The sequence below is a fragment of the Callorhinus ursinus genome, unplaced genomic scaffold, assembly GCF_003265705.2.
Source record: "Callorhinus ursinus isolate GAN/ISIS: 27379988/994484 unplaced genomic scaffold, GSC_fseal_2.0 scaffold53, whole genome shotgun sequence".
Classification (NCBI taxonomy): Eukaryota; Metazoa; Chordata; class Mammalia; order Carnivora; family Otariidae; genus Callorhinus; species Callorhinus ursinus.
The window spans coordinates 171,899-193,642 of NW_027397115.1; the positions used below are offsets into that span (position 1 = coordinate 171,899).

A 21,744-nucleotide genomic window follows, 5' to 3' on the forward strand; every position below is an offset into this window, starting at 1 on the left:
CAGCACTGCCGTGGTTTTCTGACTGTTGCTTCAGATCTACAAAGGTCTAATGACCACCTACTGATCCCTGTCAACAATTCAGTCTCAAAAAGTATAGTTCTCTAAAAATTGACTTTTATCCCGAATTACCCAGAAAATGCCCTAGACTCTCCTCCAAATCATTCCAGCATTACACACTCCCCTGTCCTGTTGATGTCCCAGTGCTTCAGAGATGATTTTTCTTCTTTTTCAGTTACCCAGAACACTTGGTGATGAGTGAAGTAACCATGTACAAACACTTGCGATTTCTTTAAAGTAAATATCTGCTCAGCTTCTTCAGAAAGAAAGGGAAGTTGCAACCCTGAGTCAGCTCAAACTGCTTAATGTAATACTTCACTGATGGGACAGAAAAGGTGTGTTTCCCCTGATTGATCCTGGGGTGTGAGAGGGCACTCACCAAAGATGATGCCCATCAATTATATAATTTTTTTAGAATTTGGCCATGGAGTCTTAGATATCCAATGTATTTGTTCAAGTGTCCTGATAGCATTTACAATTTTGCTTAGCTGTTGACTAAGTAAAATTAGACAAGAAAACCCTCTTATTTTTATTACGATCTATTACCATCATTATCATGACATCACTGTTACTATCCGGTCACTCGTGGCCTTCTCCGGGTGGTCCTTTCTTTCGGATCCGTTAAGATTAGATTTGCCCGTGTCGGGGAGAAAATCCGAAAGAGCAGTGGCTTAAACAAGACGTATTTAAACCTCCCTGATCTTGAGTCCAGAATAACGTGGTCAGGGGAGCGGACCTGCGGGGCTTCATGGTATCAGGGACCTGCACCCCCTTTGTCCTGCGTCATACATCTTTTACTCAGACAAGAAAACTCTTTATAGGACACATATCCCGCTATTTAAATTTTTTTTAAAAGAATTTTAAAAGAAGCTCCTCTCCCCAACACACACACTTAAACTAGCAGTAAGTGGACAAGTAATAACCCAGTTAACATTTGGGTTTTGTTTAAAGATAAAATCTAATTGGAATTTATTCATTCAATGGCTACTAAATTCTTTCCCGTCCTTAATAAATGCAGATTACATTGTGTCCATTCATGTGTTACAGCGTGTACTGCTTTTTAAAGTGTTTTAAAAGTGTTACGCATTATCCTTTGTCTTAGAAGATATTTATTTACTCAAAAAGTGAAAAAGAATCTGTTTATTTCTTGGCAACCACTAAAAATACTGATCACAAATATTACAAAAGACATTCCCCTATGCATCTATTTTATTACTTAAACTGAAGCAGAATCATAATTATAGAAAGGTACATAGTTACTAAAAGCAATCCATTTTCATTTTTCCCCAGTATTACCTGTTGCTACCAAATTGCTATATAATCTATTAGTTATCATTTCATTTCCCCTCAGAGCAGGGCTGCTAATAGAAACAAGGTATTACACAATTAAGATTTCTCTAAAAATTCACATTAAAAAAAGCGCATGACCTGTTGTTTTGCTTTGGTTCTAGACTTCTGCTCTGAAAAGATCAGAGCATTTCATCCAGGCTTGTGGTTACCCTCGTGTTAGGGAGAGGAGGGTTTTAAGGAGGAGGAAGAGGAGGGGGGGGAGAAGAATGTCCTTGAATGGTGATTACCCTCCATGAATGATTCCACTTCTCCAAAGTGTGCTTTTTTAGGAAAGAACACTTGACTTAGAATATATGTCTTCAGTGGAGCAGCCTTTGAAGCCCACAGGTCCGGCTCTGAGAAGGTAAGAGAACTGAGGCTCTCTGCCCTTTCACACTCTCCCTCCTCCACGTAGACGTGCGGCGCGTCCCCAGTGTCACCTGTGAGCGCGTCCATGCCACAGAGCTTCTGGAGAAAAGCCAGGGAAGGAGACGGTAAGCGCTGGGTCCTTCCACACCTGGCCCGCCCTCTCCAGGCTCCACTGGAGGGACCCCCAATGCCGTGCAAATGGCAGGCTGTTCTCTGCCCCCCGCTGTCACAGACTCAGAAACGGCAGCCCAGCCGAGGGGAAAGAGAGCCCCTGCCCACTTCCCAGCTGCTTTCTGGGAGAGGCTGAGGCAATTTCATCCTGGCTTCGCACCCCCTCCTGCCTTCTCCGTCACCCGGGCCCTGATGTCGCCCCTCCTGGCATTTCCACCTGCTGTCCCTTCCCCTTGAGTGACCACCCCCACCTGCCAGCCTCCACTGAGCAAACTCCAGCTCATCCTTCAGGACCCAAGTCACCTCCCCGTGAAGATTTTTGTGGCTTTTTCTGGTCTGAGGGACTCAGTAAACGTTTGTTGGATGGACGTACCAGATTAAAGGGCTTTCACCTGCTTGCTTTTGAACACCTGGAGAAGAATGCAGTCTGCACCTGAACCACGCATCAGCCCAGGTGGGAGAGGGCATGGCCAGAGTGTTCTAGGCTGTCACTCACTTCTGAGGGGAGGAGCTCACGGAGGGCGTGAGGACGTGCAGAGCCAAAGGGCTCAGGGCGCGAGGGGGCGGGAGGTGGGGGAAAGTCGGAAAAAGGAAGTGCTGGAGCCCTGGGGACCACCCAGGTCCCCGAGCTCCCAGCCAGCTGTCCCCAACTTCCTCGGGCTCCAGGAGCCCCTCCTAAGCTCTGTTTTCCAGCCCTGCGTCTACAGGTGGCACAGGTAGGCCCCCGCATGCGTCCGCGATCGCTTTGTTAATGGGTGTATATTATAAATGTCACTGTGCTCAAAATGGGTACTAATAAGAAGCTGCTCTTATCTGTTTTTCTTATAATGACGTTCTTCCCACGATCTCATCTGAACAGAAGAATTTTGCTCCTGAAAAGATTTAGGAACAAAATCAACCAGAGGGCCTCTGTGACCCCCTTAGCTCAGAACTTCTGTAAGCCTACAGAGAACACAGAGGAACATTCAGGCCTTGGCCAAGTTCTTAGCAACTCAGCAGCAAAAAGAATCTGCCAGGGACTGAAAAACTCTATGCTTCCGAGTCTAGATGTGTGTTTTTTAATTACTTCTAATTCATTTTTCCACACAGACCTCTCCTTTTATTTTTATGTTGGGTATATTTTTTCACATTTCTAATTTTCAGGTCTTCTCACAGCGGTTAGCAAGGTAAGGTAACCCTTTCCATAGTGACACCTTCACCTGTACTTACAGGAGTAGAATATTCATTTCTTCCTCCTCTTGGCTCAAAAAGCATGTCATAACCCTTAAATTTAAAAAGGATGAAAAATACATAAATAAGTAAAACAAAAGTAACAAGGATGAGAATGTTACTGGTTTCATATAAATTACCCAAGGATGCAGACATATGACTAGAAATTCTTGCAATCATATTGCTTTTAATTTCTGCACTAAAGGTACCATAATTTTCGTGAGCATAGCTATCCATAGCAAAAATCCATGGGCAAGCTTTTTGGTTGCTTGGTGGGGATGGAGTATGGAAATTTGAGATTTTCAAGTCCCATCTTTGGTCCACAAAAGCCCAGTAAGCCCCACGTTGTGCCATGGGCCTGGCCTCAACATTTGTGAATGAGGTAAATTCATCCCTAGGACCCAAAAATGGCTACATAATTTGCAGTAACCAGTGCAAAATTAAAAATGTGGGACCATTTGTCCAAATATTAAAACTTTCAAGATGGTGACCATAGAGCTTTAAACCAAGCATGGGGACCCGTGTGACTGCCCAGGTCCATCCATGCCCATGAAGCCAGCCCTGCCAGGGCCAAAGGGACACATTTATGAATGCATAAGCCCTTTCAAGGGTGGGTTCACAGCATCATCTTTGTGCAAAAAAGAACAGCATGTTTTTATTTTAGCTCAAACACAGCCCAAGGAAAGGTAATGAAATTATAGAGATCTTGAATTCTTTTTTAGAAGCTTTCCATCACAAAAATTGTAGCTTTTTGAACCTTGAATATCTCTTTTAGTAACTGTCAAAAAATTTTACATTTTTTTGTTAAATTAGTACCTATTTATACTGGGGGAGTCCAAATAAGGTCTGTATTTGAGACCTCTATTAATAGTGTTACACCAAAGTCAGTTTTCTAGTTTTGATAAAGTATTATGGTTATGTTATCCTCGGGGAAAGCTGTGTGAAGGGTACACAGGAACTCTCTGACCTATTTTTACTTCTTATGAGCCAAATTATTTCAGAAAAATCATTTCATTTTTTTAAAGATGTTACTATTTAAAATAAGAGCCATGCCCAATGTGGGAATTGAACTCATGACCCCGAGGATCAAGAGTCACATGCTCTACCAACTGAGCCAGACAGTCACCCCCAGAAAAATAATTTTAAAAATCAGAGCAATAGTTCTAGAATTTGTCATAGAGTATATGAAGACATGATGCAGGAGGATGTTAGGGCTTATTTGGCAGGAGGGCTGAAATTTGATTGGGGCCAAAGCCATGCACTTGTAACCTTACAGATGATCTCAGGTACCCTCAGATGGACATGAGAAAATGTATTTATTTGTGGGTGTTCTAAAAAGCATCATATTTGATCAGAACTATCAAATAACAACTCTTTAACAACCAACAATAACCTTAGCTAGGTACATAAGTGAGAAGGTTTTCATTGACTTGTGTTTGTTCTACTGGTATCACAGAATCTTCTAGAAGGGCCACCCCTCAAGGGAACCAACTGTCAATCATTAGGGGACTTACCACAACAGGTAGTGAACTTCTGTAATGCACTGAAGTCCCCGAGACAAAGTATTCCTTGTCCAGTGCTCTTGCTGCAGGTGGTAACATGTCCTGTAGATCCTAGGGGGAGACACTGATTTACTCAGAAGATATGTGTCCTTACCACACCTTTCCCTTGCTCTGTGCTCATATGCACATAAAAGCTAGCATTTTGATGAGAGGGAGAATGGGAGTGGAAGAGGGAAGGTGGACAGATGCAAGAGAAGACTCTCGAAACAGAGCACGTGGCCGGCCATGACTGTAGGCGGGGACTCTAATGTTCCATCTGTAATGCCGTAGATCCGCGAACATCGAGTATGTGCACGCATAAGACCTAGCCAGTGACGCAGACAAATGAAACTCTCTAGATTTAGGGATGAGGCTGTCAGCAATTTCTGCTTTGGGTGTCTATTATTTTATGAGTCCCTTCAATAATGAAACAAAATTTCAAAGAAAAAAGCTGGCAATGGATCTTAACAATGGTTAAAGATAGTCCATGCTTTGCAGCATGGATTTTAAAATATCAGGTTACCCAATAAATCATGTGACAACTTAACTTAGGGAAGGTGTGTAAATGGTAGCACAGTTAACCAGGTACCATAGGTGCAATTTCTATCCGCGAGGTGCAGTGAAGGGAACACAGAGACACATGGAGAAATAGGAACCAGAGACCTTGGCTTCCTCCCCGGTAGACGGGGAAAGGTAATTACCCTCTCCCAGGGGTTCTGGTGAAGTGTCCGTGAGATGGTGCTTGCAGGGTGCACACCCCAGGGTACGGTCAGTAAATCAGAGCTGTTCTTGTGTTATCAGGAGCGATTCTTTTGGCTTCTGGGAGCTAACAGACCAGTCAGGGAGGAAGTACCACCAGCCCAGCTCACACAGTGTCCATGTGCAGGAGAAAGGGCAGTGCTCCCCCAGGAGCATGGATTGGTGGACGGAATGCCCGCTGGGCCTGCCCCTGCTCACCCACAGCCAGGCACCTGCTCAATGATTTATGGCAGCCCTGGATTAACTCACTGTTTTTGAAGTGGGATCATCTACCCCGTAGAGAAGGGAGGGTTTAACCAGTTTGGGAACACGGGCTTAAATGACGTTGAATTGCATGGTGAGAAAATTATTCCCCTTCTGACTCCTCATCCATACTCCTAATGATGGAGGTCTCCGTCTGGTACCAGCATGGCTTTCCCATCTCTGCCTTCCTCACAGACCCTGTGCCTTTGGCAGGTGGCGTTTTCTACCCAGAATTATTGGGCTCTATTTCTGTTGTGTCTATTTCCCACTTCCTAGCTCTGCGCGGTGGCAGTATCGTAGCCAATGAGGTTTATCCGAGGCGCGATTATTGCTATTTTCCACTTCCTTCTCTGTTCTTCATACCAGTAAAACTGTTTTTTTGTTTGTTTGTTTGCTGCTGAAATATAGAATACCCTGTTTAAAGAAAGGTACTTCATTTGGACAGAAGTCCATTTAGAGAAAGAAATACGGTAGAAAGTGCACTAGCATCCGTGGCATATGCACGCGGCAGAAAGTCGTGACAGTGGCACTGGCCAGGCTGAAATTTGGGCCCGGGGTCATCAGATGCTGGGTTGACCTGCTGGGTTGTGTGGCGTCATGGGGCTTTGCAGGTGAGGCCGGGGTGCAGGCAGGCGTGGAGCCGGCTTGCCCAGGGACCTCATGGATGTGGGGGCAGGGTCATGTTCACTGCCATGGAAACCCTCCGCAAAGCCACCTCTCTGTCCAGACCCAAGCAGCAAATAGGCTGCGCTTACCTCAGGACCCAGCTCAGCCCCGGCCTCAGCTATGTTGAGCAATAGGACTGGCACCTGAGCCCTGACATCTGGCCTTTCCTGTGGGACACACATGGAGAGAAATACGATGGGGTTGAAATTACAGACAGCAGAAATAAAAGCACAGAGCAAGGAATGACATCCCAAACACGTATCAATGTCATCACAGAAAACATCCAGACCCTGGAAAATACACCTATCCCATAAACCCAGAGGACTCCTTTGGAATTGCTGGTGGGGAGGTGGAGTTTCTTGTTGATCTGTGTCTCATGGGGAGTGATGGTAAAAGAACTCCTATTTTGATAGGGTCTCAGAATCTAAAGCTCATTATCTTCCAAGCCTGGTGGCAATGTTCTCGAGGTCCCCAGGGTTGGGTGGTGCCATGTGTTCATTCTTCAGTGAACACACATCTACCAAGGGCCCAAATGTTGCTGGGGCTGGATTTCTCTTCTCAGAGGGGAGCATCTGTGCAATTTTGCAGACATGACAAGGTGGTAGAATCATCAGTAGCATCTTGGATGAAGTGAGTCCTCCCAAGAGCACAGAATGTCCCTGGGTGTGCGCATACGCATGGAATAGTCACATAAGATGGATGACTGAGGAGAAGTGTGTTCACTTTGAAATGGCCTGACTTACCAATGGTTACAAAGACATAATTAGTAATTACTGTTAATAATACTAATATTGGCAGCCGCTTTTATTGCATGCCTGCCAATGCCCTAGCCTGTGCTAAAGATTTCAGATGTTGATTAAATCGTGCAATAAACCTGAGAGAGAGAGAGCATTATTAAGCTCTCTTTATATATGAAAGCCAAGGATTTGTTAGCTTCTGTGTTGGATAAGCCACAGTTTTGGGATCCAAACCCAGATTTGCTGGATCCCAGGCGCAGAGCCTCGAGGATATGATGGTAGAAGCAAAGGCATGTCCCGAGCTGTGAGTAGGAGACAAGGGGAAAACATCTTGGGACAAGAAGGGCACAGAGGAAGGCTCTCTCGTCCCTCTGACAGCTGGTCCTTGACCGGTGCCATCTTGCCACCAGAAGCCCCCCCAACCTGCCTGGCCCCAGCCCTGCAACGACCAAGCCGCCCTTCCACACCCTCTGCTTCTCTAGCTGCTTCCTTCTCCCCGAGACACAACCACTGAGCCACTGGCCAATAAGAAGAGCACCCGAGCCCATCACCACCTCTTCCACCTTGGCTATGCCCGCAGACGCTGCTAGGGGAGGCAAGTTCCCCACTGGTCTCCTCTAAGCTCAGCTGCCTCAGCCCCGTCCCGTCCCCACACGGGAGGCTGAGCTCAGCCCCTGGGCCCAGGAGCCATGTCCATTTTCCTGGATGACTAAGCATCAGAGCAGAGTGAAACTGCCCAAGGCAAGGGATCCTGTCTGCCTCATGGAGCACTGCTATTTGTTAAGATGGTTTCCTTCTCAAAATTACCCAAACGAAACAGTGAAGTGCGGCTGTCATTGCTGGGGTGGGGGAATTTTTCTGGGGGTCCAGTGTCTGGAGAGTTTGGACTGTACCTCCTGCCTTCTGGACCCCACACCAGGAAGGGCTCAAAGCAGGCCCGCCTGCATGCACACCCCTACCATTGCCCAAGGCTGTCACTTCCCCCTTCCATCATGCTAGGAAGGAAGAGAAAATGTGAGAAGGACCCAAGGGGTCTTAGCCGGCCCCCAGCTTCTCCGATCACCAATCACTTTTTAGAATATCTCCCTATCTACTCCAGCATAATGCCAAAGTTAATTGGACTGTCTTTTCTCAAAGTCATCTTACTTGCTGTAACATGTGTCATCCTTCCAGGAGAAAATCGTGGGTGGAGATCTAAGACAACAGGATGGGGCCACCTGTATCCTCTGTGCAGGAAAGACTGTGTTCCCTTTGGACATTTCTTTGGCTTTCAGTTTCTAGACCAAGCACCCTTAGTTCCAGGTGAAGACAGACTAGAGAGCTCACAGTGCCTTCATCTGGTTGCCCGGCTAACCCCAGCCCAGGACTGTTGTGAGGATACACGGCAAGGTCAGCATCAGCAGGAGCAGCTTTGAAAATCCATCAGTTACCTGCTGATTACCTTGTGTCTGGGGAAGGGTGAGAGGTTTTCATGGGCACGTCGTCTTTGATCAACAGCCGATCTGTTAGGTGGATTTTTATCCTCCTTGGTTCACAGGGGAGGATGTGGGGCTGAATGACATGCTCAATGAGGTGAAGCTAATGAGAAGCAAAGCCCAGGTCTTGTCCCTGCCAGACCAGCGAGTTCTGTGCCCAGCCTCAGCCGGGCAAGGTTAGAGGGGCGGGCGCTGCCTCACCACCACCCCAGGCATTTCATTAGTGAGCCTGACACACTTCCATCTAGAGAAAGTCCCCCTGGTGAACAACATCTCCCCCTAAGCAAGGCTTCTCCACCTCAGCATTGCTGGCGCGTTGGGCCAGACCCTTTGTGCTGGGGCCGTGGCCTCTCTGCATCCACTGGAAGCCAAAACCATGTCTTCCCACCCCAACCAAGTTGCCACCATCAAAACTGTCTCTAGACATTGCCAAACATCCCCTGGGGGGCAAAATCGCCCCCAATTGAGAATTGCTGGCCTAAAATAATCATTCAATTTAGTTGAGTTGGACAGTTTTCATAGGAATCTTTTTCCCATTTGCTACTCAAATATAAGTGAGCGTGAAGAAGTGACAGGGGGCTCGATGGGTGGAAAAACATGTGCATGGACTACGGACATCACTGTCAGGAAACAGGAAGCATTAGTCTCCACTACCTGGGTTGAAATGGCTTTGCTCTCATCGTTATACATGTTCAGAGTCTGCAGGCCTTCCTCAGAGCTTCTGAGCCTGACTTCGGATACAAAATAGTATCGCAGCAGGAACAGCAGAGTGGCTATAATGAGACAGAGCAGGGAAATGAGTTGGGCAGCTCATCGTCATCAGAGGTTTCAACAGGATCTTGTTCTGATGACTGGTAACTCAGCCATGAACAGACATGGTCAGCTGTGTCTTGATCATCTCCATAGCTATATAATGAGTGTGGCTTGGGGCACAAGTCGGTGCTAGATAATTATTGGTTGAATTGATCAATACCATGTGACCAATAACATTGTATTGTTTATTTGAAAATTGAGCTTGCTTATTCGTGTTCTGCAAGCCCAGGAGCCTAGATATCTGCACATTGCTGCCCCCAGTGTTACTGCAAACCACAGTGTTCCTCTATGGGGTCCATTGCTATAAATTGCTGTCCACTGAATTTCTAGTAGCTGCTTTTGCCAGACAGGTAGCATGTCTGAGTCTCTGAGACTCTGATGAGCCTAAGGGTCATTCTCAAGGCACCCCACTGATCTCTGCCATCTTCTGCTCCCTGGCCCAGAGGACTCCACACTGCTGGCTTACAGCCTGGGAAGAGGAGCCACATCCCCAGGACAGCCGCTGCAGACCACTGACCTGCCAGAATCATGAACGCTGCACAGAGAGGGGCCAGGGTGCCCACGAGGAGCCCAGTTCCTGTGACTGCGACTAATGCCTCCACACACGAGACTCCACCGGGACAGAAACAGACCCTTACATGGACAGTCTGCTTCTGGGAAAGTCCCTGTTTGTCTCTGATGACCAGTGGCACCGAGTAATTACCCAGTGGGAGGCTTCTCAACATTAAAAGTTCAACTGACCGACCTGCAAAAGAGAAACAGACTTTGCATGTGTTGACTTGCTCATTTGCCCATCTACTCAACAGAGATTTACTAAGTCCCTCCCATGCACCACGGCTCTGTACAAAAGTTAGCCAATTTTGGACTTAGAGGGAACAGTCACCAAGACCACGCTCACTTCTATCTGACACCAGCTGTGTGTCCAGGGGTTCTCAAGACCGTGCTCAGGTTTGAAAGTTCCCTAGAAGGACCCACAGAACTCACTGAAGGCTGTGCACTCATCATTATGGTTCATTGCAGCAAGAGGTTATGGATTAAAATCAGCCAAGGGAAGAAGCACAGAGAGCAGAATTCAGAGAAGCACCAAACACAGAGCTCCCAGTTCTCTAGCAGAGTCACGACAGTGTCACTTCCCACATCAGTAAGTGACATAATGCTTAGAGTGCTGTCAGCCAGGGAAGGTCCCCTGAGCCTTGTGTCCAGGATCTTTATCAAGACTCAGTCATGTGAATCTGGTTGGCCATCCAATGGCTGACCTTGGTCTCCAGTGTTGCTGGATGCCCAACGGATGCCCACGTGACCCAAAGCCCCCACCCTAAACCACATCTGTATCTGGCTGGCACAAGACCAAGGTAAACAAAGACATTCCTTTCAGGCAAGACATCCCGAAGGCCTAAAGCTCACCTCCCAGAAGCCAAGGGCAAAGGCCAGAGCTCTTTTGGGGCAATGTTCAATGGCTTACTACATACTCTGGGGCTGGGAACTGTAAACATGAGCTCATAGTTTCATCCAAAAAATATGCTACATTCTACAGACACACTGATAGAAGCTCAAAGGAGAATGTTGACAGCAGATGCCAGTGGCTTCCTGGTAACAGCACCCCAGTTTTCCTTTGGGAGAGCCCCCACCTCCTGAACCAGCCCATGCAGATCAGGAAATGCAAAGCCCAGACCCCAACAAGGCCCAGCATGGGCTCAGAACCAGCCAGTCAGCATATCTGTCCTCCCAACTCCCATCCACAATAATTCATGGGGCAGCTGACCAAAGCCACACAGTGATATAAATCTTCTTGCCAGGTGCTAGGATGAGTCCTGGGGATGCCCAGCAGCCACCCTGCTACCCCGGAGGAGAGCCTGCCTGAAAATGAAGGAACCCAGGGAAAGAGAGAGCCACAGTACGAACATCTAGGGATATCCCTTGAGCACCTAGACCCAGCTCTGCTATAACACAGGCTTACTGGCATCTTTTCAGTTACAAAAACCAATAAATAATAATAATTATTATTATAGGATACTTATTAATAATAATTATAGGATAATAATAATTATTATAGGATGATTATTATTATTTTGCCTGGGTCGGTTAGAGTCAGGTCATTTTCAGTCCTTTATCCCTGCCCAATACCAAAACTCACCCCGATTTTCCCCCAATTTCCATGTGTCTCCTGCACTTTCCCACGAATTGTCCAACTCAAATGTAAAGGGGTCTGCATAGGGCTCCAGGTCACCATCCTCCGCTTGGAGGAGGAGGGTCTCATTCAGTGCAGACTCACAGACTTCCACATATCGAGAATGGGGATGGAGAGCGGGGGCGTTGTCGTTGACGTCGGACAGGAAAAGCATCAGGGTCCCCGTCCCAGTCTGTGGCGGGAGGCCTGGAAATGGGGGAGTTCCAGGAAGGATTGCTTGTTAATTAAAGAGCCTGCTGGATGCACACAAACCCCTGGAGAACGAGCAGTATCATCCCCCGAGGAAAGGAGTCATTGTGCTGAAACCATTTCCCTTTGAAGGTCCTAGGCTTTCCTCTAGGTGCTTGCTCTGTTCTCCTGCTTTTTTGAAAATTCAGAATATCTGGGAAGGGTAAGTTAACAAAACACTTGCCACCTCAAGTCATTTGTAGAACCAGGTAGAATATGGAATCATTCGTTTTTCCCGGTGTGAGCCATGCCAGGTGTAAAGAAGGGGGTGGGGCAGGAGTGAAATGGGTGTGACGTGGTGGAGATGTTCGGCCTCTTGGCTGTGTCCACGTCAGAATCCAGGTTGTCACCAGGCACTACAGTCTTGCAAGATGTTCACCAGTAGGGGACACTAGGCAGTGGGTACTCTGGACCTCACCACATTGTTCCTTCAGGTCCCTGGAAGTTGGACCCCCACCTTGCTCTCTCCCCACTTAAGACTGATTAGGAACACAGATTTAACATCTTCCTAACCAACATTCTACTAGTTAGTCGCACAAATGGGACATACACCTACATTTCCCTTAAAACCTGGGCTTTAACTCACAGATTTCCTTAAACACAATTATTAAAGTTGAGAGTTGTTATTTATTCATCTCTGTGTTTTGGCAGGTTTCAAAGTCCAGCCTTGGGAGATCATAGAGAAAAGTGGTGTATCGTGCTCAGAGCGCTGCTCACCCTGGTTTATGACAAATTTGTCCCACGCAATCATGTTCACCAGAGCCGATAAGCCATTCCAAGTACAGGGAAACTGTGCTAAATTTTTATCACACACCGCCAGCTTTGAGGAAGAGCTAGAGTTGTTTTATGGAGGGATGAAACAGACACTGGGTCTGATGGCAGCTTCCTCATTGGCTCAATCGTCTCTTCTGAATGAATACCGCCTCTCTTCCCATGGCACTGGTCCTTGGTTTGCCATTTCAAAAATTATCGTGAAAAAATAGTTGCCAGGAGGGATGCATAGTGCTGAAAAGGTTTATTTTATGTATTTTTCCCAGTTGTGCTGACTCTCACTAGTGTTATTTTCCCTCAGGAAACAAGGAAACACACTCCTCCCCCCCAATTTTGGGTAAACACTTACCATCATCAACAGCATGCGCGATGATTATGTAAAAGCTATCATTTACATAAGGGGATTCTCGGTCAATTTGCTGCCTGGTGGTCACTGTTCCTGAGAGTTCATCTATGGTCACCCAATTTGCCAGATCATAAGCCAGTTTATATCTTGTAGAAGGAAACACATGCAATTTTTAAAATTAAAATTTACATCAAAAGGCAAATCAAAATACATCATAGCAGACACAGATCCTATCACAAGTAGTATGGGAAATTGTAAGTGGAATCATATGGAATTTGTCTTTTTGTGACTGACATATTTCACTTAGCATAATGTCTGCAGGTTCATCCACGTTATAGCATACTGAAGAATATCCTTGGTTTTTAAGGCTGAATAACATTCTGTTACGTATATATACCATGTTGTGCTTATCCGCTCATCCTTCAGTGGACACTTGGGTTGCTTTGTCATTTTAGTTATCATGAACAATGCAGCTTTGAACGTGGGTGTACAAATACGAGATCCTGCTTTCAATTCTTTGCATAGATATCCAGCAGTGGAACACTATGGATCATATGGTGCTCTACTTTGAATTTTTTTGAGGAACCATCATCCTGTTTCCCTCAGTGGCTGCACCAACTTATATTCCCACCAACCACGCACAAAGGTTCCAGTTCCTCCACATCCTTGCCAACACTTGTTTTCTGGTTTTTTGATAGTTGCCATCCTTATAGGTGTGAGGTGTAGTTTTGATTTGCATTTCCCTGATGATTAGGAATGTTGCGTATCTTTCATGTGCTGATTGGCCATTTGTGTATCTCTTTTGGAGAAATGTCTGTTCAAGTCCTATATCTGCTTTTGGATCAGGTTGTTTGTATTTTTCTGATGTTGTGTCTTAGGAGTTCTCTATATATTCTGGAATTAGTCCCTTATCAGTTATAGGACTTGCAAATATTCTCTCCCATCCTGTGGGTCACCTTTGTACTCTGTGAATAGTGTCTTTTCATGCACAAAATGTTTTGATTTTCATGAGGTCCAATTTGACTATTTTCTCGTTTGTTATCTGCGTCTTTGGTGTCACATCCAAGAAATCATTGCCAAATCCAGTGTCATGATGCTTTTGTCCTACACTTTCTTCAAAGAGTTTTATTGTTTTTGGTCTTACATGTAGGTCCTGATCCATTTCTAGTTAATTTTTGCATATAGTGTCAGGTGACCTGTTTGCACATTCAGATCTCCAAGTGAGTCTCCTGTAGAGGGCATGGACCATGTGTTTTATACATTCTGCCAGTCTCTGTCTTTTGATTAAAGAGTTTAATCCATTTATGTATGAAGTAATTCTGACAGTAAGTCCTTCATCAGCCTTCTCCTTCCTTGTTAGGTTTTCTGTCTCCTTATTGGCATTTCCATTTTGTTCACACACTGTTTCTGGTCTTCCTCCACATCCTCCTTTAGGTCTTGGAGCATTTGTAAGACTGTTGTTGGGAAAGACTTCATCTAACCGATCTGCCATCAGGTATTTTTCAGGGGCAGTTTCTGTTGATCTATTGTTTTGAATGGGCCTCACTTTCCTGTTTCTTTGTATGCCTTGTGATTTTCTTCTTGAACGCTGGGCATTTGGATCTAACCATGCGGGAACACTGGAGATCAGATTCTCCCCCTTCCCAGGGTTTTCTGTTTTTCCTTATTGTTTCTGTTTTTGTTTTTTATTTTTGTTCATTTGTTGGACTGTCATGGGCTGTCTCTGTGCTGAGGATCAGCTTCTCAACTTAATGCCCTCTCAGGCCTTTCCTGACCTTTTCCCTGGGCACACCGGCCACTTTCTGATTTTCCTCCTACAGGTGGTTGTTGTGGAATTGTCCTAGCCTTTAATGTCTGGCTCCCGAAATAGGGAAAAGCAAACAATGAAGAGGGGAAAATGCAGGCACCAGTCCATCCAATCCCCGGAAGCCACTTCAGCTGGCGGGGGAGGGGGTCTGCCACATCAACGGAAGGGCAAAACCAATGGCTGCCTTCCTCTTTGGCTGCACCTCCGGGAGTGAAAGCAGCAATCAGCGAGCAGAGCACTGACCCCTGATATTTGGGGGACAGAGATTTTTTTTTTTGCCCACTCTGACTCCTGCAAACTCTGTTTGGCCATTCCAGGAACAGGTGCACAGCTGCTGGCCACCGGCCGGGGATAGGGAGCAGTTGCTGCTACTGTGCTAAGAGCCATAATTGACCAAAATTAACTGCAGTTTACCATCCAAGCCTTTCTCTGGCAGTTGCAAGCCTTCAACAGAATCCGGAGTTCCAAAACAGGTACGTGAGACAGATTCTTCCCGTGCAATTGTCTGGGTGGGGAGAGATTCCTGATGCTTCCCACTCTGCCATCTTCCTAGGGATTATGGCAACTCTATGGCAAAACACTGAGCAACGCAAGTGGACGCCCACAGGTGGATGGAAGAACACAGTGTGGTCTCTACGGACAGTGGAATATTATTCAGCCTTGAAAAGGAAGGAAGGTCTGCAACCTGCTACCACATGGATGAACCCAGAGGACGTCATGCCAAATAAGCAAAATAAGGCAGTCACAAAAAGACAAATACTGTACAATCCCACTTCTATGAAGCACCTTGAGTAATCAAATTCACAGAGACAGAAAGTAGCGTGGTGGTTGCCAGTCGGAAGGAAGAGAAATGGGGATCTTCTTTCATGGGGACAGACTTTCAGTTTTATAAGATCGAAAAGTTCTGGAGATGGACAGTGGGGATGAATGTGCAACAACATGAATATACTTAATGCCCCTGAACTGAACACTTAAAAATGGTTAAAATGGTAAACTTTGTGTTAGATATATTTTACCACAATTAAATTTAAAAAACCCCACTTCTGTTGCCCAGAAGCCAGAGGGCTGCCGGTTTACAACTTTTAGTAAAAAGGGACATAGAAACACATAACAAATTATTTTAATATAAGAAAAACGGTATAAAAGCGATGTGTGCTAAGTGCAAGGGGAAAAGAGCAGGTGTGCTTCCCCGGGGGGAGGGGGTCAGAGGCAGCTCTGGAAGGAAGAAGGCACTGAACGTGGGCCAGCGGGCCTTGTCCTGGTGGCTTCTGGTATTTTCATAACTGAGCTGGAGTCAACCTCACCTGCCCGCCAAAGGGCAGGTTTCCACCAGGAACGCCCACGGGTAGGGGGCTGGTTCTGTTTAAATGACCACACTCCCCGTTCCTCTCTTCTCACCTTATCCGGCCGGCAGCTCTGTCTGGATCTGTAGCATTGAAAATTCCCAGCTGAATTCCAGGCCTGGCACCGTCGACCTCACTGACGACAAAGCTCCTGGGGTGAAAGGCTGGTGGGTCATTGACGTCCATCACCTGCACACTCACAGTGGTGCTCACCACCGCCCACCGGGGCCCCTGGACCTGACCCCCCTCACAGAGGAAGAGCGGCTCCTCGTTCTCCACGGTGATGACAAGGCTTCGTACAGGGTGAGTTTCATAATCCAAGGGCTGCGAGTCCCAGAGAGAGGGTTTCATGAGCACCTGCTGCTTCTCTGGCTGGAGAAAGCTCAGTATGTGATCACGCGCACCCAGAGTGCATGGCTTTTGCAATTCATTTATTATTTACACCATTTTTGGTAATGACCAAAAGACAGTGGCCAGCCCATTTTCAAATCACTTACGGAGTTCTGGTTTGTTTTTTCTTCCCTCCCCCTCTCCTGGTTGAAAAGAGCCACCATCCATCAGACAGTAATGAAAAATGTAACAAAAACCATAACCTAATGAAACATTAATGTGGCAACTCTGCTGCAAAAAAAACCAGGGGAGCTTAAGGAAATACAGAAATTAATGATCACAGTTACTCAGGGTGCAAAGTGGGCAGTGACTTAAAATGACTGAAAAGCTAGGAATATTTGAGATATTCAATCCCAGGCATCTGGCATGGAGTACCCCAGAGCCTTGCTGTTCACAGCATGGTTGGGGCCCACGGGCATCACCCGGTACTTTGTTCCTCTGATAGGCAGGAGCCCAGGCCCCATCCCAGACCTTCCAACCCAGGCCTTTCAACCTGATCCCCACATTGACTCGCCAGCATGGCACCAGGACACTGGTTACTCCAGGGTCTAGCTGAGAGCAATTAAGACTAAAAACAATGGAGTCAGACCACCTCAGTCAGAACCACTCCGGCTGTGTGACTTCATGTAAACGACCCAACCTATCTGGGCCTTGTTCCTTATCAGTGAAAGGAGAAAATAATACTTTTCTGCAGGGCCAGCTCCTCATTAGGCACAGCAGGCGAAGTGCCAGGGGCCCACAAGACTTTTAGGGGTCCATGCATACCTTCTAATGTCTTTTAAACTCAGAAGGAAAAAAATGAACTTTCAGGATTAGAGAAAATGTCTGAAATATTTTATCACATCAGAAAAAAAAATAAACATTTTAGGACCTATATAAATCTATTTTGTCTCAAACAGAAAAAATTAAATTTTGAAGAACTTGGCACATTGTCAAAAGTAATTTTCAGTATTGATATTATTTTGATGGGAGGTTCCACAAAGGCAAAAGGGCCAAGGGCCTGTGGCAGCCGGCACTCATGACACAGCCTGCCCCTCACTGGGGGCCACTGGGACACACAGCACGCCACACCTCACGGGCGTGGCACAGCGGGCACTCCCCGACGCCAGCTGCCATGTCCCTATCGGGACTCCTGCGGAGAGGGGCCCCAACCCTGCAGCCACCTGGCAGGTGTGCCTTCCCCGATAGCTTTACCTTGATCACATTTAAAATCCCTTCATTGGTCTCAGGGTCAGTCAGAATGTCAAAATGTCCCTCTTCGTCGCCATTCAGTATGTGAAATTTTACTCTCCAAGCTGATGTAAATGGCAAGTCACCATCTTGGACCAGGAGATGCAACACGCTCTGGCTTGTGCAGCCTTCAGAAATCTGAATCCTGTACTGGGAGAGGCAATCATCATGTCCACACCATGGGGATAAAGACACACAATTGAAAAAGAAAGCAAGAAAGAAAATGTAAGTCCTTAGCACAAGAACATGGATATATGCTATTTAACTTGACCTCAAATGATCTGAAGCTCTGCCTGACCCATCACAACAAGCATCTATTCCTTCTCCCTGTGACTTGTGTCTACAGCCGAATAACTTTAAAAGTCCTCTTAAATCCAACTCGCACTATTTTTCTAAGAATCTTTAAAATAATAATGCACACCCTAGTTTATGCTGCTAAAAAAACCTAACTCTTCTAAAATAGAACTCTTATAGTGACTTAGATTAAGACAATCATTTTTCTAACACATATAGATCTTTAGCTTGTTATTCAGTGCTTTTGGCAACAAGATAATTTCTCTTTGACAAGTACATGGAAACAGGGTTTATTTTCCCCACCCTTAGTTTTGAGAGCAGAGCTTTTTACTAAGCCAGAGAAAGATTTCAAAACAAGGTTCAATATATTTCAGTTATTCTGTACTGTTTGGTGAGGTGTTTTCATTTGAAAACACTTCGGCTTTTCTCTATATAATTTTTTTTAAGATTTTTTTGAGTAGGCTCCACGCCCAGCATGGAGCCCAACGTGGGGCTTGAACTCACAACCCTGAGATCAAGACATGAGCAGAGATTACGAGTCAGACACAACCAACTGAGCCACCCATGCACCCCTTGTCTATACAATTTTTTAAATTTTTTTCAAACAATACTTTTTGAAAATAATTGTTTGTAGCATTTATTAATATTCAACAAAGGCTCCAATGTGCCAGATTTTGTCTTAGGTGCTGTGAACAGGATGGCCAAAACTCCATCCCCAGGGAGCAGATGATTAAGAGTGTGTGTGTGTGTGTGTGTGTGTGTGTGTGTGTGTGTGTTGGATAGGGACAGGAAGGAGGGGGTGGATGCTGTGTGGGGGATTGAACTTGGTCATCGGGAAAGGTCTCACTGAGAGAGGTCAGGAGAAAGAAGTAAAATAGATATTTTTCTTTTAAAAAATGCATATGAGAGAGCAAAAAATATAAAATAGGAAACAAATCCTGAGTGTTTTTAGCAATCTTGCATATCTCAAGTGGTGTGGCATTTCCAAATGATCTGGAATGTGGGTTTCAGTGCTTTCTTCAAGCATGTGGATTGGTAGCATTTGAAATCCCGTGTGGAACCCTGTATATAAATCAGGTGATCTGAGAAAGGCTCAGCCAGAGCCCACCTGCTCATCTTCCCTATTCTAGAACTCCAGATGTTGTGAAAAAGCTCAGGTCTAGATCTCACCCGGGGGCGAACCTGCCCCCCAGTGGACATTGGGCAATGTCTGCAGACATTTTTGGCTGTCACGCCTGGGAGGTGCCCTGGTGTCTAGTGGGCGGAGGTCAGGGATGCTGCTAAACATCCTACGGTGCACTGGGCGGCCTCCCCTGGTCCTACAACAACGAATTTCCCATCCCCCGTCAATAGTGTGGAACTGAGAAACCTCCATGTAGAGTGAGCATGGATTCTGTATCTTCCCTGTGCCTCGGCTTCCTCGTCTGTGAGAGAGAAATCATGTGCGAGTCCCAGCACCTCAAAATGAAAGCGTGCACGTGAAAGCTCTGAGCACAGTTTCTGGCACAAAATAGTAAAGAAACGTAAGCTCATAAGTCTATTATTAAATGATTCTATATCAGGATGGTTGATGTCTTCATCTAGTTTAAGTGATCTTGGAGAATGACACGTATCTTGGGTGTTATGGAGAATTCCCTCAGCAAAACTGAGCCTAGAACTTGGGGCCATTTATGCAGGGCCATGGCGTCTGAGGAGGCCCAGGTGTCTTACATTCTCCTGGGTAAACGTGGGCCTGTGGTTGTTGCCTTCTTGCACGTTCACATGAACCATGGCCGTGGATGTCAAGGGAGGTTCTCCCAAATCCTTCACTCCAACTAGTAGTGTAAACCACGGAGCAGTCTAGGTGGGAAGGAAAAGAACAGTCAAGCCCTTCAAATACAGCAAAGGGAAATATTAATAAAGTAATAATCCATTATAGCAACTTCAATAGCAAGTCCAGCCACAGAGGGTTTTCCACTACAAACATAAATCCTAAGTCTGGGGCTCCAAGATAGAGAACACATTTCAGTTTTTAAAAATAATAAAATCCACATAACCTCATAATCTAAGCATCCTGAGAGTTGTATTTCTCCACTAATACGGTCAATCTGGAAGCCACTTTCTTTCAGTGACGGTGTTTGAGAAATAAGGAAATAAAGGACTTGAGAATTTGGAGTATTTTCTTCATCCAAATCAACTGTTAACATCTGGAAAATGGGTTGACCTGGAAAGAATTGTTTTAACAGTTACTATTGACCAAAAGCAGCATATCAAACCAATAGAGTGATGATACTTTGCTAAATGACATGAAGGCATCCACCAGAATGGACCGAATATTTAAATATAAAATCAAACTATAGACACACTATAAAAACTAAAAAGGGATATTTAAATAGTCACAAGAACTTTCTTTTTTTTTAAGATTTTATTTACTTGAGAGAGAGAGAGAGAGAAAGAGTATACATAGGGGGAGAGGGAGAAGCAGGCTCCCCGCTGAGCAGGGAGCCGGACGCAGGGCTCGATCCCAAGACCCTGAGATCATGACCTGAACCAAAGGCAGACGCTTAACTGAATAGGCCACCCAGGCGCCCCTTAATAATCACAAGAACTTTCTAATCACAATTGCAAATGCAGAAGACATAAAGGAGAGAATTGATAGATCAGACAGATTTTTAAAGGTGTGCCAAGAAGAACTATATAGACAAAATTTTAAAAGAAATGATAAACCAGGAAAACATTTAAAATATATATGGCAGACATAAACATTCTTAATACAGAATGAGAAGGTTAAAATCAAGAAGAAAAATGACAAGCACAGGAACAGAAATGGACCAAGAAAGGAACAAGTATCTGGTACACAGAAATGGACAAGAAACCTATCAACATACGTCAGCACTTAATAATCAAAGATGAACCCCATGCCAGGCCCCCCAGATGTTGCCGGTAGGTGAGTAAAGCGGAACACTTAAATTGTGTGGGCAGTCAGAACCAGCCATTCTGCTCTTCTAAATGATGCCAAGTAAATAATGCTTCAGTGGACACAGATTTAGCTCAATATGTTCACTGAAGCATATTTTGTGAAGATAACAAAAAGTGGGCATGGCACATAAATGTCTAACAATAGGAGATTAAGAAGCCTTGAAGCACATCCATGAAATAAAATATTACACAATAGGATGCTGAAGGAGAACACTTTTGGGTTACAAACAGTAAATTTGCCGTTTTAGAAAAGAAAATTCATAAATATACACATATGAAAAAGCACACCCATACATTTGTAAATATTTATTATATACCCATATATATTTTGCACTATGATAAAGATGAAAAATGCATTTGTAATTATATATAAAATCAGGGAATATATATACACATAGATAAATATACAGTGTGTGTACACGCACACACATACAAAATTGGAAGAAAAATACTGAAAGAATATAAACTAAAACATTAATGGTACTTATCTCTAATTGGAAGTATTAAATAAGCTTTCTAGTTCAGTCTTAATGTCTTGGAATTTTCCAAATTTTCTAAAGACTATTTTGTGAAATAAATAATGTTTTTCTGTTATTAAAATAGATGCACATTCTAGTGAAAGTGGTTTGGATTTAAAGACACAGAATCTATAGCTCAGAAACTTTAGATGTCATCTCGTTGCCATTTTACAGGTGAGAAATTTACAGAGATATTCAGGAAGGCACTGTTCAGCTCTGCCTTTCTCCCTCAGTGCATCTGACCTATTTTAGATTGGTCTTTACATATCAGCTCTTGCCACAGACACAATTTCCGCCTCATT

General features: G+C 45.1%; 1 protein-coding gene and 1 pseudogene across 1 annotated transcript in view; one reads left to right on the top strand and one right to left on the bottom strand.

The window, feature by feature from the left end:
• Positions 1 to 1,149: 1,149 nt before the first annotated feature.
• The window catches only part of CDH26 (cadherin 26), a 53,405-nt gene continuing 32,810 nt past the window's right edge, over positions 1,150 to 21,744 (bottom strand). Inside the window, 13 exon segments of the mRNA XM_073883934.1 lie at positions 1,150 to 1,710; positions 1,713 to 1,854; positions 3,136 to 3,189; positions 4,650 to 4,748; positions 6,434 to 6,511; positions 9,211 to 9,329; positions 9,887 to 10,114; positions 11,504 to 11,743; positions 12,906 to 13,048; positions 16,108 to 16,424; positions 17,637 to 17,822; positions 19,677 to 19,805; positions 20,003 to 20,169. Of these exon segments, the coding sequence (XP_073740035.1) occupies positions 1,673 to 1,710; positions 1,713 to 1,854; positions 3,136 to 3,189; positions 4,650 to 4,748; positions 6,434 to 6,511; positions 9,211 to 9,329; positions 9,887 to 10,114; positions 11,504 to 11,743; positions 12,906 to 13,048; positions 16,108 to 16,424; positions 17,637 to 17,822; positions 19,677 to 19,805; positions 20,003 to 20,169 (1,940 nt within the window). The 3' untranslated portion in view covers positions 1,150 to 1,672.
• On the top strand, positions 5,953 to 6,016 carry LOC112809993 (U4 spliceosomal RNA; annotated as a pseudogene).